This window comes from Acartia tonsa, chromosome 8, assembly GCF_053477335.1.
Source record: "Acartia tonsa isolate MP-2025a chromosome 8, ASM5347733v1, whole genome shotgun sequence".
Classification (NCBI taxonomy): domain Eukaryota; kingdom Metazoa; phylum Arthropoda; class Copepoda; order Calanoida; family Acartiidae; genus Acartia; species Acartia tonsa.
This window is the reverse complement of record NC_137267.1, coordinates 28,562,518-28,578,618: the sequence shown is the minus strand read 5'-3', so window position 1 is coordinate 28,578,618 and position 16,101 is coordinate 28,562,518. Positions and strand designations below refer to the sequence as shown.

At 28.8% G+C, this 16,101-nt stretch overlaps 1 protein-coding gene across 1 annotated transcript in view; it reads left to right on the top strand.

The window, feature by feature from the left end:
- The window catches only part of LOC145325306 (immunomodulatory peroxidase-like), a 119,469-nt gene that overhangs the window by 77,648 nt on the left and 25,720 nt on the right, over positions 1-16,101 (top strand). The window contains exons 12-15 of the mRNA XM_080168245.1: positions 6,491-6,581; positions 12,164-12,271; positions 12,654-12,730; positions 12,977-13,142. Coding sequence (XP_080024371.1) covers positions 6,491-6,581; positions 12,164-12,271; positions 12,654-12,730; positions 12,977-13,142 — 442 coding nt within the window. The remainder of the gene's footprint in view (positions 1-6,490; positions 6,582-12,163; positions 12,272-12,653; positions 12,731-12,976; positions 13,143-16,101) is intronic.

Here is a 16,101-nt window from a genome sequence, read left to right as displayed (position 1 = left end):
ACATGTAATATATTTTTTTGGTGGGGGATTATCATAATGAAAAGACTTTTTGTTGGATGTTGATAATATAGTTCCATATCATATTGGTATATTTATCTTTATATTTTATGTATTTTCCAGGGACCTCAAGGATAATGAGCGTCACTCCTTTTTTTTTTTATGTTTTTTATGTTTTTTTATGTTAAGTCACTCCTTTTTTTATAATAAAAAAGGACAATTACGAGAGTCAAAGACAATGTTATTACTCCTTTCAGATGAAATAAGAATAGTAAACTTTAAAACAGTAAAATTTCTATAGATCTTATAAGACTGTAGTCATTACAGAGAGATATTGCAGATACCTACATTAAGTGTCAGCTCCACTATTCAAATTCCCTTTCCCTGTGTATGTACGTTTAAAAGTATACATTACCTATATTGAACATATTTAATCTTTCATCAGAATGTAAAAGAAATGCAATCATATACATCATTATGTATATACTTGCATATAAAATGTTTTTAGACACTGTAAAAAAATATTCTGATCATTAAAAATTTTCTTCACAATTCTTTCATTTCATCTTATAAAATTTTTAAATTATAATTAAACATTTAAATCAAATTTCAAATTCCATATGTATGGATTTAAGTCAACTTCAACTGATAGCATCACTGTTTTCATTGAATCTTAGACTTGGAACGCCCCATCCTCTTTCCAAAGGGATGAGTCAAAATTTGTATTGTGAAGAATAATTATTTAGAGTGTATCCATCCTACTCTGACAGATATACATCTAAATTCCTAGCTATACAGCACAATTTACTTCTGCTTATATCATGTTCATTTTCGCAAGCCAAATCACACTTCGCCATGCATAAAGTTGTCTTAAACCAGAGATTTTTTTTAAACCAAAGCTTTTCTACATTTATGAATAAACCGTGCGTCTGTAGCTCTAATCTTTTATTTTGACTGGTTAGAATCGTCCTAACAAGTTCAAAGCTTTGATGAAGATTTCAAACAAGTATAGTTTTGAAAGCAGAGCAACTCCTTCATCTTTGTCAGAAATTTTTCATTTAAAACTTTAACTTAGTAGCTTGATATAATTGTTTTGATTAAATGAATAATTAAGAAATTAATTCCTATAACAATAGGTATAATGTAAGAAACTCTATAATAATCCAAATAATATTTAATTAACCAAATGATTACATTAGATGTAAGCGACCTGTGAATATTTCCTACTTTAATGCACTTCACTAACTATATGCCAGGAAAAGAATGGATAAGGGATAGATAAAAAGCCTCATCAAGAGGATTTCTTTTAGGAGGGTGGAGTAGATCAAAATAGTCAATACACCTTTCCGGGACCTATAAGAAGCTTATCTGTAAAGGAGAACCATACTGGTCAAGCGGTGAATGATATTTCTGAGGTTATAACTCAGCTAGCCCTATCCTTCCAACTTTTGTGGTACATGCTGCTAGTTTGAAATTTTGCCAATTTCATGGGTTGGCATTCTGCATCGAATCCATGTTCACGTACACTGGGTGGTATATTTGTCATTTTATATCTAATTGAGGTTTTTAGATTGTCCCACAAATCAAATATGTTGACAAAACTTTCCTAGGTCGTGTAGTTTTTTCATGACGACATAATTGTAATTGTAATAATTGTATGTCGATATATCAGCCATAAAGTCGACATAAACTATTGAAATTGCATATAGATATTAAAGAATGATTGTTAATGAGTATCTCTATATTACTAATATTAAAAGCCATCTAGCTTTATTTGTCTATTGTTGTAGACTTGAAAATTACCTACGTACATATATTCTGTCTTTATATACAAGATATGTATCTTATTCATAAGAAGATATAATATACTGAAATTATGAATATTAGAATTTTAATGACTGCTTATGATAGATACATGATAAGCAAATGTGCTAAATTTGAATATTAGAGATAAATTGAACTGTAATACTTTATAATATTTTAGTTTTGGATATTCCTTTTTTTTCTCTTAGTAATAAAATACCTTAAAATTTATATAAAAAGAATCCAAACAAAAATTTCTGAAGTAAAAACAAAATTTTCAATTTTTTAATATGATAAAAAAATATTTTTTTTAGCAATCTAAATTTGTTCTACTAGTAAGATTTATCCAGTTTTAAAACTGGGCGTTGTTAAATAGCTTTTGCATGTATGCATGTATATGCTAATACTTTTTTTTATTTCGATAGAAATATCTAGAGCGTTTTACAACCTAATATAGAACCCTTCTTTATGATTTTAAGAAACCTCAGGGCTTTGCTAACCAGAACTTAACCTAACCAAATCAGATCCTTCATTTACGTTGATATTTGAATAATAAAGTAGGAAAGTATACACATAGATATTTTAGACCTTTCTACCCTTATGTCTTAAATCTAATTATACGAAACATCTATTAATCTACTACGTTTAATTCTTCTGGTTGTTCAATAAAACAAACTACCTATAAAATTCACTGTGGCCAATTTGGTTATTTTGTTCTAATAGAATATTTATCTAAAGATAAGTATTAGAAGTTAAAAAATATAAGGGGCAGCATCGGTAAATATATGTAAAGATAAGTTTACCTTCATATTTGTGCTTTATAAATTAAATTCATAATTTTATTAGTTGTGAAGTAATAATTTCAAACACTTTTAATTGTGCGCGATGCCAATTAAAACGATTTTATCCATTTTATTTTTATCTAGTCCATAGTGTGATATCTTTGTATCTATATCCTTGATTTGTTCAATTAGCCATTAAAGTGTGGGTGTACAATATTTTATCAAAAAATTACTTTTAGAACAACCAAATTGGTTTTTATAATTCACTTTTTTACTTTAAGAAAAGACTTTCCGTCTTGGTTCAGATGTAGAATTTTAGAATTGTATATACTTCTGTTATGTCTTGTGCGTGACTTCAATTGTGAAATTAAAAATGATTGGTTTTTGTATCCTAAAATAGGCATAACTCTTTATCACGCTAAGTTGAAAAGTTCATTTGAAAATAAAATGAAAATCAATCTAATATAATTCTATAGTTAATTGCAATTTTGCAAAAATAAAACTCTTTAACCTATATCAATAAAGCATTTAATTCAATTCCTTATAACAGTGGAATCACAAATTTTGGTAGATTTTAATTAAAATCTTACAAATTGTAAATTGTAATTGAATTATATTTGGAGAGCCAAATAAATATTAAATTTCCAACCAGGTGCTTGTCAAAATCAATATTAAAAACAAGGACAAAAATGTCCATTAGGGCCAGCTAACAATATTCTAGAAATATAAATTGTTAAACCTTATTCAAATGTAATATTAACTAATCTTTATAGCAAGCTTGTGTGTGTAACTAACTAGGTATCTCTGGTATACTGCTTAGTGACTGTAGATATTCTTAAGAATATAAACTGTGCTCTAAAGTATTGTTCACAGACGACCGAATGGATTAATCCTAGTTATTAAAAAGCTACCTTCTAAGAAATGTTAATGGCAATTTCATATGTTTTTCAATCTCAATAGTACATGATTTTATATTTCTCTTGATGTGTTAGCTTAAAAAATAGGATCATTAGATTAGATTTTATATATATTAGTATATCGTCATTAGCTCTTATCAACCAACAGGGTTTGTCAACACCCTCCAGACAACTAGCTCTTTCAATTAAAAACCTTTGTATGGAAGTCCTAATAAATTGTGCTTGTATCAAAATCAAGGGAGGGGGGGGGGGGGGGAGTAATACAGACAACAGATGGGTGGGCGTTATCATCTTAGATTTTTTTTTTGCAAATTTGCAAATTTATATACCCCAACCCCTCCCCCACAATAAATTTTTTTTTTACAATTAGGTTAGGCTAGGTTGAGTTATATGGCTAGAGGCCCGAGGTGGGTGTTAATGGAACCTCTAGGGGGTATCCATCCCCATTCTTCATGTATCTGGTTAAAATTCTAAATTTCCATAAACACATCCTAAATCTTAACCCCCCTGCTTAACTTATTTTTGTGTGGGAGTGTATTCACTTCCGCATGTGTTTCACATTATCAAATCATTAATACCGCAAATTATCTCTTTACTAATCACTAATCCTTCTGTTTGCTAAGTTTTGAAGTTTAGGGGAAAACATAATTTTTTCAGCTACTGTTCAAGATAGATTGCTGATTTAAAAAAAAAGCTAAACCCAAGAGCATCCAGTATATAATTTACTTGGTCTTTGATTTTTGATTTATTGAGATTATAATGCAAATATGATAATAGGAAGCTTTTTATAGTACCTATAAAAAAATACATCAAACTGGCCTTCCATTGGTCAATTGAAATGTATATTAACATACCTTTTGTAATTTAATCTTTGTTTTGGGCTATATTGGTCAATTGTATTGTATAACGTCATTTTTTATTGGCACTCTAAACAACTTAAATGTGCGGAAGTGACTGCATACATTTATCTGTGCGATGGCCAACTCCACCCACAATTAGGAAGCGGTTTTGACTCAAATGTGTGTGTTCATAGTTTTGGCAGGGATGATAAATTATACATATTATTATTTTTCCCATTTAGAAAAGAACACAAATGTTCTTTAGTAAAAAATGTATTTTTGATTATGAAGAATATGTTATCTTTTATTGATATATCCCTTAAACTTATTTGTAATCAGCTACCTTACTATTCATCGAAAGTTATCATTGCATTGAAAAAAATTCATTGAATGGATTCTTTTGTTGTTAGATATCTTTAATTACATAGTTTAAAAAGCTTAAAAATTAACAGTTCATCTGAACTAGAGTTTTCCAGTCAAAATGACTTTTTTTGTACATTTTAAAACAATGCCAAAAGGTTAAAATCTTATGATTTATAAGACATTTTTTTTGTGTTTTTGTCTTTTTATATCTCACAAATAAAACGTCTTAATGCCCATTTAAATATTAGTGAAAGAAAAGCCGCTCAAAGCCAAAAGTGTTTTATCTTGTAAAATTTGCACTAAAATCAGATTTGCAATTTCGGTGGCCAGATACAATTTTTTTTGCACAATTTTTTAAAGCGAATATTTTCTTTAATTAGGGTCGGTCCGTCCGTACGTCCGTAACAGATAGTTTTTTTCGTTAATTTAGGCATGTTAGGATTGTCCTATTGATTTTAAGCATGTTGATTTTTTTACTTTTTTAACAACAAATTTTTATGTGATCTAATAATCCGATTGATCTGATTTTTGGTATACTGATTCCTAGGACAACAAAGTACAATATTATAGGCGAAGTAACTCTATAATCATGTCCTAAAAATGTAAGTATGTCCATAAACATTATTCTGTATTAAGCAGTTTTTCAACAAATTTAAATACAATTTTGCTTCGACTCTTATACATTTATATTCTGATTATTTAGTTATGACACTATACAAGTGTTAATGTCCGTTTGGCCTACCGTTTCAGTGCTTCGCTTTAATGGATGTTGTCATCCTTGTTTATTTGTTAAATCTGTAAATTTGATTTTCAGCTAAATGTTTTAACTGCTTGAAAAAAACTAAGATATAATTTGAAATAAGAGAAAATTAATGTAATTTTAAAAGTTATTATAACAATCAAAAAGATTTTTACAGCTATTATCACCATAAATTTTTTTTGTAATCAAACATTAAAATCAGAACAAACTGGCTTCTATGCATTTTAAATCCGTGATCGCTTTAATGTTCATAGCTATAACAAGGATACATTTGTCCAAAATTAGTGCAGCAGTAGAAGATAGTGATCCTTAAATGATAGTTACAGGATGTCTATGCTAACCGATTTGGTTTTCTATTACAGTGAAGTTACTTATAGGTCTATGGAAGGTTTATAACTATTTTCAGAAAGGGTTAAATTAAAATCTAGTTATGATCAGTAAGAGCTTTCAAATTGTAATTGACTAATTTTGAACATATAACCTTACAACATTTTTTATCTTTGCTGTAAGCGTATTTGCGTCTATGCAGATTAAGATAGATGTGTAGTGACTATAGACTGCGAATTTAAAGAGACGGAGGACATCCATGAAGTAAAATGTAGGTTTGCTACTAAAAAAGTGCATTTAAAATAGTTTTCATAAAGTGGCAACATACATTTTTGTAAAAACAATGGAATATAATTTAATTTTTATGTCTTTTAATTAGTTTAATGTTTATTATGTATTTTTACACAAATTATACAGTTGTAATATATTTTTAATTTTTTGTTTTTTTTTTAATTAAAGAACTAATATTTCCATATGAGTGCTATGAATTTTACAAATTTAATGAATTTGCTACAGATTTCTTTCAGCAAATCTTTACGGTCCCTTTATAATAAAGATATTTATCTTATTTATGTGATGTTATAGCAACAAATATATCACTTCTTATTAAAGATATCCATGAATTATTGTTACAACTTTAAAAATATTTGCAAATTAAACCCTGCGGGAATATTTAAAACCTAATAGTTTTGTTGTTTTCAGAGTTGCCAAAGAATTGAAGTACTTGAACCCCTACTGGGATGACGAGAGACTTTACCAGGAGGCCAGAAAAATCACAGTTGCCGAATACCAGGTAAATATCCTTATAATAAAGTAAAAAGATGTCTGTACCAAAGGATCTCGCTAACTGCTAAACAGATAGCTCTTCATAGGTCATGGAAAGAAAACGAAGTAGCAGAATTCGTCGTATTTTCACAGTACCCTTTTCTCCTATTTCTAGACACTGCGGGTGGCTCTAACCCTGCGGTGCAATCATTAACATTTACCTAACCTAACTTTAAAAAGCCTATCAAAAGCTACTTTGAAAATACTACAAAATCCGCTATTTCGTTTTCTTTCCATGATCCAGATTTTGTTTTGTTTGGGTTTGTTTATTTTGTTTACTTTTAAGAACAACCTTAAAATTTCAGTTATGTTGTGTTAAAAAAAAGAATTATTACACTTACAACTATTAGTTCAATTCAAATAGAAGGAAAATTTATGACCCAATTTATTACAATCAGAATCTATTCTCAGATTTGAATTGATAATGCCTTCTTAACAGTAAAGGGCTCGTAAATAGAAAACGGTTTGTTTATTAGCAAACAAGGATATTTTTGTCCATAGATAAAAACCTTTAACTAGGTAATGTCAATAAATCATTTGACATGAATTGTTAACGGATGCCTCATTAAATTTTTAGAGTTTATCAATAAACAAATTTATCAGTTAAGCAGTTATTACCAATAAATCTGTTTGTAAACCTTACTATTGCCAAATATGATTCATATATAGACATATATTTTGTCTTAGTGGTAATTTGACCTTTTAGACCAAACTGTTAATGTATGATTGTACATATATTGATTTGTGGTCTTTAAAAAACATGTAACCACGCCCCTGTTGTCTGTTATTTCTCTATGTCGTCAGATGTTTAGGCAAATGAAAAGAGTTATGCAACATTTTTATTGACGCAGCTACTTACTTATGCTGTACATCATAAAAGGTTAATCAACAGTAAATACATTATTAATTGATAATTATTTGTATACCAAAAAAATTGTCTAACGTCAAATAAAGTATATGAATTACTTGCGGATGCGACCCTAGCATCCATATGATTTGTACTATAAGGGATAGGAAGGGGGGAGAAAAATTGCTCAAAACAACTCAAAGGTTGAAATCTAAAAATAAAAAAATAATACCATCTCGGGACTTATGTGAAGCTTCCTTGAAAAGGAGAACTCAAACAATTCCGTATTTATTGAAATATGAAGACTCAGACAAAAAAAACTTACTACTTTATAAAATAGGATATATATGCATCACAAAAACGTTTCTTTTAAAAATATTTCAATTTTAGAATATCCAATGCTAATTTGTGTGTGGTTAGTACATAATTATGTTTATTATATGCGCACAAGATAACGTGCGTGAGCGTTTTTAGCGCGTAATACCATGTACTTTGACTTATTTAAACTGGACTATACTGAAAACTCCACCCTTTTTCAACAGTAACAAAAAAGATTTAGCAAATATTTTCAAAAGTAAAGAAAAGTTTTAGTGTAGCCTATTTATCTTAAATTTACATTAATGTTTTTTCTTAGTTTATTTAATTCAGGATAACCACATTGATCTTGTGTTTAACAAGATCTTTGAATCCAGACCATCAAACAGACAATTTCTTCTTCTTTCATTTGGACTAGCGGCTACGCCTATTGATAGAATACTTATTGACATACTTGTCCTTGTTTAATCTGTTATAAACCATCCCTGGACCTTTAAGACGCTGTTCCGTAAAGGAGAACCATATAATCTAATCGGTTAGCGAGACCCTTCGCTACACACATACAGACTTTTATTTTATACATATAAGGATTAATTGGTCTACAATTTATTGAGTGTTGAAACTAACAGTACCTATAATTCCAATGCTTATGACATTTGATAAATTTGATTGATAGAAAACATTTCCATAATAATTGGATTATTTCATTTACAGCTACACATTACTGTTCCATTCAATTCAGTTTATTTATCATATTAGCCCATTATTAGAGGCGCATTTTATTACAACACCTCAAAGTGTCCTTACTTCATTTCTGTTTTTAAATGATAATTAAATTTACTTAGTATATCAGGAATATAAAGGGATAAGACAAAGGCCGATAAATTAATACAAATCTTCAATGATGATACAATCAAAATGAAATCAAATGAATCAACCAATCAAAATTAATTGAAAGTTGTTAAGCCAATGAATAAGAAAACGTTTATATAAATCTTTGGGGACTAGTGTATTAAACTGCTCATTGTCCCCTTTCTTCTTGTTCGTATATGTTATTGTATAACATGAGAAAACTATGTGGAATTAGATTAACAACCAACATATTGAACAAATCATAATTTAAAGGGACTGTGAACGTAAATTTTTCTCATCTTAATATCAAATCTTAACATTATCTCATTCATAATATCTCACAGATAGAGCAAAACGCGCTTTTGTTTGCTTAAAAAACGGCTTTTTCCGACGATTTTTATAAGGTACGGGGAAAGGAAGAAATTTTCCGTATTATATAAAATGTGCATTAAATTGCTTTTTTCTCCCATTATAGCTAAAATTAAACTTTTTCACATAGTTCTAGATTTTTCCCAACAGTTAAGCTGACTTTTAACATAATCCTTGCTTTAATCCAATGTATAGTTTCTTAGAAATTGATAAAATAAGCAATATTTTTTTTATTGAAAACCAAATACAATAACAAAGCCAGAAACAGGTTTTTTATTAGTATCCAATTAACTTTAAATGGCCCATCTCTCGCCCACCTTTAATTACAAATTTGTAAATAATAAAGATGCAATATTTCTTTATAAACAGTCTGATAAAAGTGTAAACTAATTCTCCAAAGTGGGTTATTTATTGTTCAACACAATAAAAAAGGATATTATTATTTTATATAACCTATGAGATTCAACCCTTTGTAGACAGTGAGGTATTTATTTAGTCAATAATACGAATTTAATATATGTCTTTATTACCTAATTACTATGTTATAAAAAAACGAATTGGCAATTTTATAGCATAAAATAAATCCTTAACAGTAAGTAAATTGTTTCAACTATATATGACAAGTTAAATATCCCTACAAACATTATATGAAACAAAAACGTTCAGATTTTTCCTGTTTTTTCCTTTTTCCCTCTCAAAATACCATAAAATCAAGGCATTATTTCTGGATATTTTTGTGAATAGGACATTTTAGGTTGATCAGTGTAGTGAAATGTGCTTAGTAAATGTTAAGATTTGATAATCAGATGAAAAATTTTTACGTTCACACTCCCTTTAACAAAAACTGTCAAATAATAAGAAAATTCTATCCGTTTTGTTAGAACAGGCGGATAAACTTTTGTATAAAATAGCTTTGCTTCTATAAACCATGAAAAAAACTAATAAATCTTGATTTAATTAGATAATTATATAATGATGAAAGATTTCACGGAAACGGGGAAAGAACAATGAAATATGTTTTATGCATTCCTCTTAATAAAAAAATTACACACATTATATTCTTTTGCGTAATGAATTTTGATTTCTGGCTTCAAACTAGCAGTGTCTATACTTGCAAACCTAAAGTTTTAATTTGCAGAAGGGGTAATTTTGTATATATATTGAGGATGTGCATTATTGTAACGTTCATTATTTTTTCACTTAAAATCTCTGAGTTTTTATAACATATGTTATTTTTATCCTTTTTTTTATGTATTGGTCTATCCCTTTATCTCCTGTGAATTAAATAGAATAACTAAAAATGACATAAATCAAGTAAAAAGTAATTTGTCATAGTTTCTCTATCTTTTAACACAGTTATAACAAGCGAATCTATAATATATATTTCATGGTCTGTATGTTTATTTGTCAATAGGACGTATGCCTCTATCGATCAAGCTCGATTGAAGATTTTTTTAGTTGAGCGATAGAATAGTTATTTATCGCATCGTATTATATACAGATTTCCGCTGACATAAAAATGTACAATTATAAAGTTAAAACCAGTTTTGTTAGACCCGATATGCACGGGCTAACAAAACTGGGTTTAATATTATGATTGTACATTTTTTATTCGTAGAAAACTGTATATGATACGATGCTATAAATAATTTTCAGTATGACTGAGAACCGGATTTTAATCGGTTTCAAAGCGATAGTTATAATATTTTCATATTGACATAAATCAATTTTAAAAATATTTTATTTTGCTTTAATGAATATTATTTCCTTGTTAAAAATAACTGGGCTGTTGATTTATGACTTTTTTTTGTTCAATTTTAGTACAAGATACAAAATTTTTTAAAAATTGAATTTTTGAACGTGAAAGAGATCTGAGGCAAATTAAGGTCTTAGTCAATAATAAGTTATAAATCAAATTTATCAGTGTTAATGTACATTTATCCAATTAGTTGGCTAATTATAACAGTATAACACCCTCTTTCAACCCTCTTTACTTGCTGTTTTTTTTAATAAAAGGGGGATTAGGGGATGAAAACACAACGGGGCTTCCATGTACCAAACTTAACCTAACCTATATTAAGTAAATTGATATAAAACACTTGAAGGTTTAAAGCAAATGCTTGATTTGATTTTTCTAAGTTTTACAGATCATTAGTAAATGTAAACATTGATCATTATAACTCAAAAATTTTGCTAAACAGACTGAGAACAAAGGTTCTGTACAACTCAGGGAGGTAGGGGACATTGAACTCTAAATAATATTGGTACCCAAAAATTAAAAACAAGTCCATAATTTGTTGGCTTAAAACCTTTGGCTACTTGTATTAAATCCTGTTTGGTTGGTACAAATCTTCAGTATTAGTATTTTTTTTATTAATACTAAATTTTTAAAAAGAAAACTGGTATATCGCGTTAATTTTTGGTTAGGTTATGGAATTATGACCATTGAAATTTCAAACTTGCTAAGAATAACCAGGGCATAATTGTTTGTTCTCACTATCTTTAATAAAAAGTGATGTTGGCAAATCGAGATGACTTCAATTATTTTCACACAAATTGTTTTTACAGCTGAAGAATTAGTGATATTATTTTTGGAACGTAGCTACTCTAGACGTATTTTGTTATGGTCACTATCAAAGGGTTTCTACATTTTTAAAAGGCTTTGCTGCTATAGAACCTATTGTTCATTCAGGTGTTATCCAGTAAAATCTCATAAACCGTTGTAACAAAAAAAGTCCATAATCAGAAAGTCTTAGTAACTTATAAATTCTAATTCGAAATTCCTCACCCAAAATTTTTATTCTTGTCTTAATGTATCAGCAATTGTTTATTTGGCAAATGCAATACAAAAATTGCAATAAAGGCAATATAAAGAAATCATTGTTATAAAAAAGCAGAGATATTTCGTTCTTACAAAAGAAATTTTTCAATAAATTTCTTACTTATAATTAATGAAAAATAAATGTAGTATTTTTACTATAGAAGAAGCTAGAATACAGGTAAAAATATAAAAATTAAAGCGCTGGAAAGTGTCATATGTGACGTCAGAAAAATATGTCTATTATCCATCGCTTTTTAGGGGTTTCCTTTTTAACTCATCATCTCATCCCTCCTTTTTAGACGTCGTACATGAAGTTTCCAGCGCTTTACAAAATTTATTATTTCAGCACATCACCTACAACGAATGGTTACCCCTTGTCCTTGGAACTGACTATATGGCCCAGCTTGATATCTTACCTGTCCAGTATGGATATAGCAAGAGATATAATAACAAGGTACGAGATAGATAGATACAGAGACGGATAATAGATATATGGATAGACAAATGGATGAGCAGATAGAGAGACTAATAGACGGGTGGTACATAGATGGATGGATATACAGAAATACAGATACAGGTAATAAGACAAATAAAGAGATAGAAAGACAGATAAAGAGGCAATGGATAAACAAACAGAAAAATTTAACTAGATATAACTAAAATGAAAATCCACCCATAGAACAGCATCATAAACTTAAAAAGCAAAATTACAAAATAATTGAAACTAGATAATCTTTTTTTAAACTTAAATTTTAGGAACTATGTAATATAAGAAAAAAGATGTACCTCTACATATAATTTAATCCCTTATTATTATTTTTTTTCTTTATTATTAGGTGAACCCCACTATCATTAACGGATTCGCTACAGCTGCTTTCAGATTTGGTCACACTCTTATCCAAGGCATTTTCGAGTAAGTCAATACATTTGGTAACAGTGAAGTTTTTCTATAATATTGGTCTGTACCTCATGTCATAACCTTAGTACCAACCAATAAAGATTCAATAAAAAAAAAGATTTTGAGCTAGTGCATAAGATAATTTGGTTTTAATACTTTTGGTTCAAGTGTAATTTACAGTTTAATGTCCCCTCCTTCCATAAATCATATTAATTATCTAGATTTGAATCGTTTTACTCTCTAACTATCTATCTATTTTAGTCTCGTTGAAGAGGTTCACTATGACAGAAAGGTTGCCATGAGAATCCCCTTGTCCAAGACCTTCTTCAACCCAGAGTTGATGTACAAACCTGGCGCCCTAGACAAATTCTTGGTTGGTCTTGCCACTCAGCCCAGACAGAAGTTTGATAACATCTTCACTGATCAGGTATGCCTCACTACTGTTCTTTTTAACAGTAAAAAATACAATGACTATGAAAGCTTAATCATTTGGAAAGATGTTAGGTGCTATCTTCTATAGCAGCTGACATCTCTTTAAGTCGGATTTACGAACATACCATTAGAGTAACTGAGTAATTTTGAATTTATATTGTTTTAATCAATCTTAAATTGATGTCCTATTAATTACCTCTGATTAAAAAGCTATTGTTTTTTTAAGCTAAGCTTTTTATTGTTATAATTGTCCTTGTTAAAAATACATATATCATGAAAAAAAGTAATAAAGTTCGAAAGAAAAAATGTTTAAAAGCATTTAAAGAGTAAAATTAACAACCCATCTTTTTAAAGATGGCATTAGGAAAGCTTTGATTAATAAAATTGCACTTAAAAAGAAATCAACACATAAAAAAGTGCAACATGTAACCTTTTAACAAAATCAGACATAAAAGGATACGAAAATTGGACATTTTTCAACGCTCATTATAGTTTAAATTAGGTTATGTTATGTTTATAAGAGCCCCGCATGGTTAGAGCGTAGTTTTACTTAATAAACTTACTATAGTGCACAATGATTTCGTGTTTTTTTTTCAGCCACTGGAAAACATGGTGTAATGCAAAAACTATACATTTACTTAGTATTTTTATATTTCCTAAAACTATACTTACACAATCCTTTACCCCCCAAAACAAAGTGCATTTTTACCACGGGAATGAAATTCTTAGCGGGGGGTAAAATTCGCCGCGCTCTTTCATTTCAAGCATACACAAATAAAGAAGATGAAAAAAAGGTTTTGATACTTTTATATGGCAATAAAAGGTAGGACGAAGGAAACATAAAGTTACAGTTTACCAATATTTTTATGTTTATTTGTTAAATAGTTAATTTAACCCTAAACATCTCTAAAATGGCTGGACTAATTCTACAATTTTTAGGGAAACTTTATATTGGTCTTAAGAATGTTTTTAGCTATTATTTCTCTTATTTTTAATCATTTTAAAACGTTTTTCTGGTCTTTGAGGGGAGTTGGATTGTAGGATTCTGATCCAATTTTGGTTGAAATGAAATCACCGAAATTATTTTTCTTATCTTTAATGTAAGAAATTTATATTTTATTTATCCTGTTATCACTGGATCCCTGTAAGGATAACAAAGTAGGGAGGGATTGTTTGAAGGGTAACAATTTGTTTTTCAATGCAACAAAATAGTTTCAGCCCTTCTTTTCAAATATCTATGCAAAAAGTATTGGGATAGAGATGAATTGGATTTATATTTTTATTCATAGTGCAATTATTTTTATTTTGGGTTAAAATAAAAAAAACATTAGCTATTTGATTTAAGAAGAAAGGAGGAACAAATGCTAGAGAAAAAATTCCAAATTGTATTGTTTAAAAAAATGTCCAACCATTAATCTAATAGATTTAGTCTATTAACAAGACTTAAAAATGATCATTTTAATTAATCATATAATAAATATTAGCTTGAATAAACGGTTTTTGATCATCATTTTTGTTTAAGTTAATGAAGAATTTATTCATAATGTGTATACAATTATGAAAATATTTATATTCATATCAGCATGAGGTATATATGTATATTCTATAGTAAGAAGGTTAAAAAATAATTAAATAAAAATCGCTTCTGTAAATGTTGAAGAAACCTTACTGATATATCATTGATTAACCGCTAGACCGAAGGGGTTCTGTCTTTTAGGGAATCACATTTTTTTTCTCAAAGGGATTAAACCTGTAGTATCAATTTTCTTTTTCGCGGACTAGAGCTTAAACTACAAGAACTAAAAGAATTTACTTACAAATTCGCAAACACTAAACTAACATTCTTATTTAAGTGACTATTAATTTTAATCAAATTAGTTATAGTAATTAAAAATGACTATTTATTTTAAATACATATAAAGAACGTTTTTAATCCGAATAAAAAGAAATATTGCGTTCTATCTTCTATAATTCTATCATATATATCTATCAGAGGCTTTATTCCTATTACCTAAAGGCTAGGTATTCTAAGTTGGAGAAAGGCGGCAGAAAAATAGCCTAATACCATCTCAGGACTTTAGTTATAAATGGAAAAAGGCCTTAAACCATCCTTGGAGCTATGTGAAGTTTCTTTGAAATGGAGAACTCGGGTTAGAAGTTAGCGAGATATGAACGGTCAACTTTACTAATTCATACAGTAAAAGATTATATTAATAACTTGATTATGACTATATTTGTATGTTGGTATAACAGCAGCACCAAAGATTAACAGATATTGTTGATCTGTTAATGACTTGGTGAATATTCAAGTTAAAACAACAAACGTGAAGATTATTGCAAAGTTAAGAACTAATGATAAACCAAATATAATTTTTCAAACATATGTAACCTAATTTTGACTCATTTTTAGAAAAGAAGCTTCACTGAAGTGCACGGATTTTTTGTCCTTTGAATTAGAGGCGTGTTTAGGTCATCCCCCACCCCCCAAAAAAAACCCGAAAAAAGACTGTCTTTCCTTCTTATTGTCCCCCATTGGTAATTCCTGTCCTATATTAAAGAATTATGTAGAATATTCATAATTTACTCATTATATTATTTACTTTTTTTCTTTGGCACAAAAATAATATTTCGTAGTAACCCAAATGTTTTGTATTTATCTAGAGTAAAAAGGTCTCAATAGGTGCTTTACAATAAACTTTTAGTCTATCACGATTCTATACATTTTTTTGGTGCGCAGTTACTATATACATTTATATATGGTGCATTATTTGCCAAATGTACCACTTTTCTGCACTATCTCTCCGATTTTGTTAATACTCTATATTTTGGTCCGTTGGGTCATTCAAGGATGCTGGATGGCCAAAAAAAAGTTTCAGAGTCCCTGGATGTCTAGATATCTAGCTATCTATGAAGGTAGGTAACAAAATTGTAAAAAACACCCATTTTTTCACAAT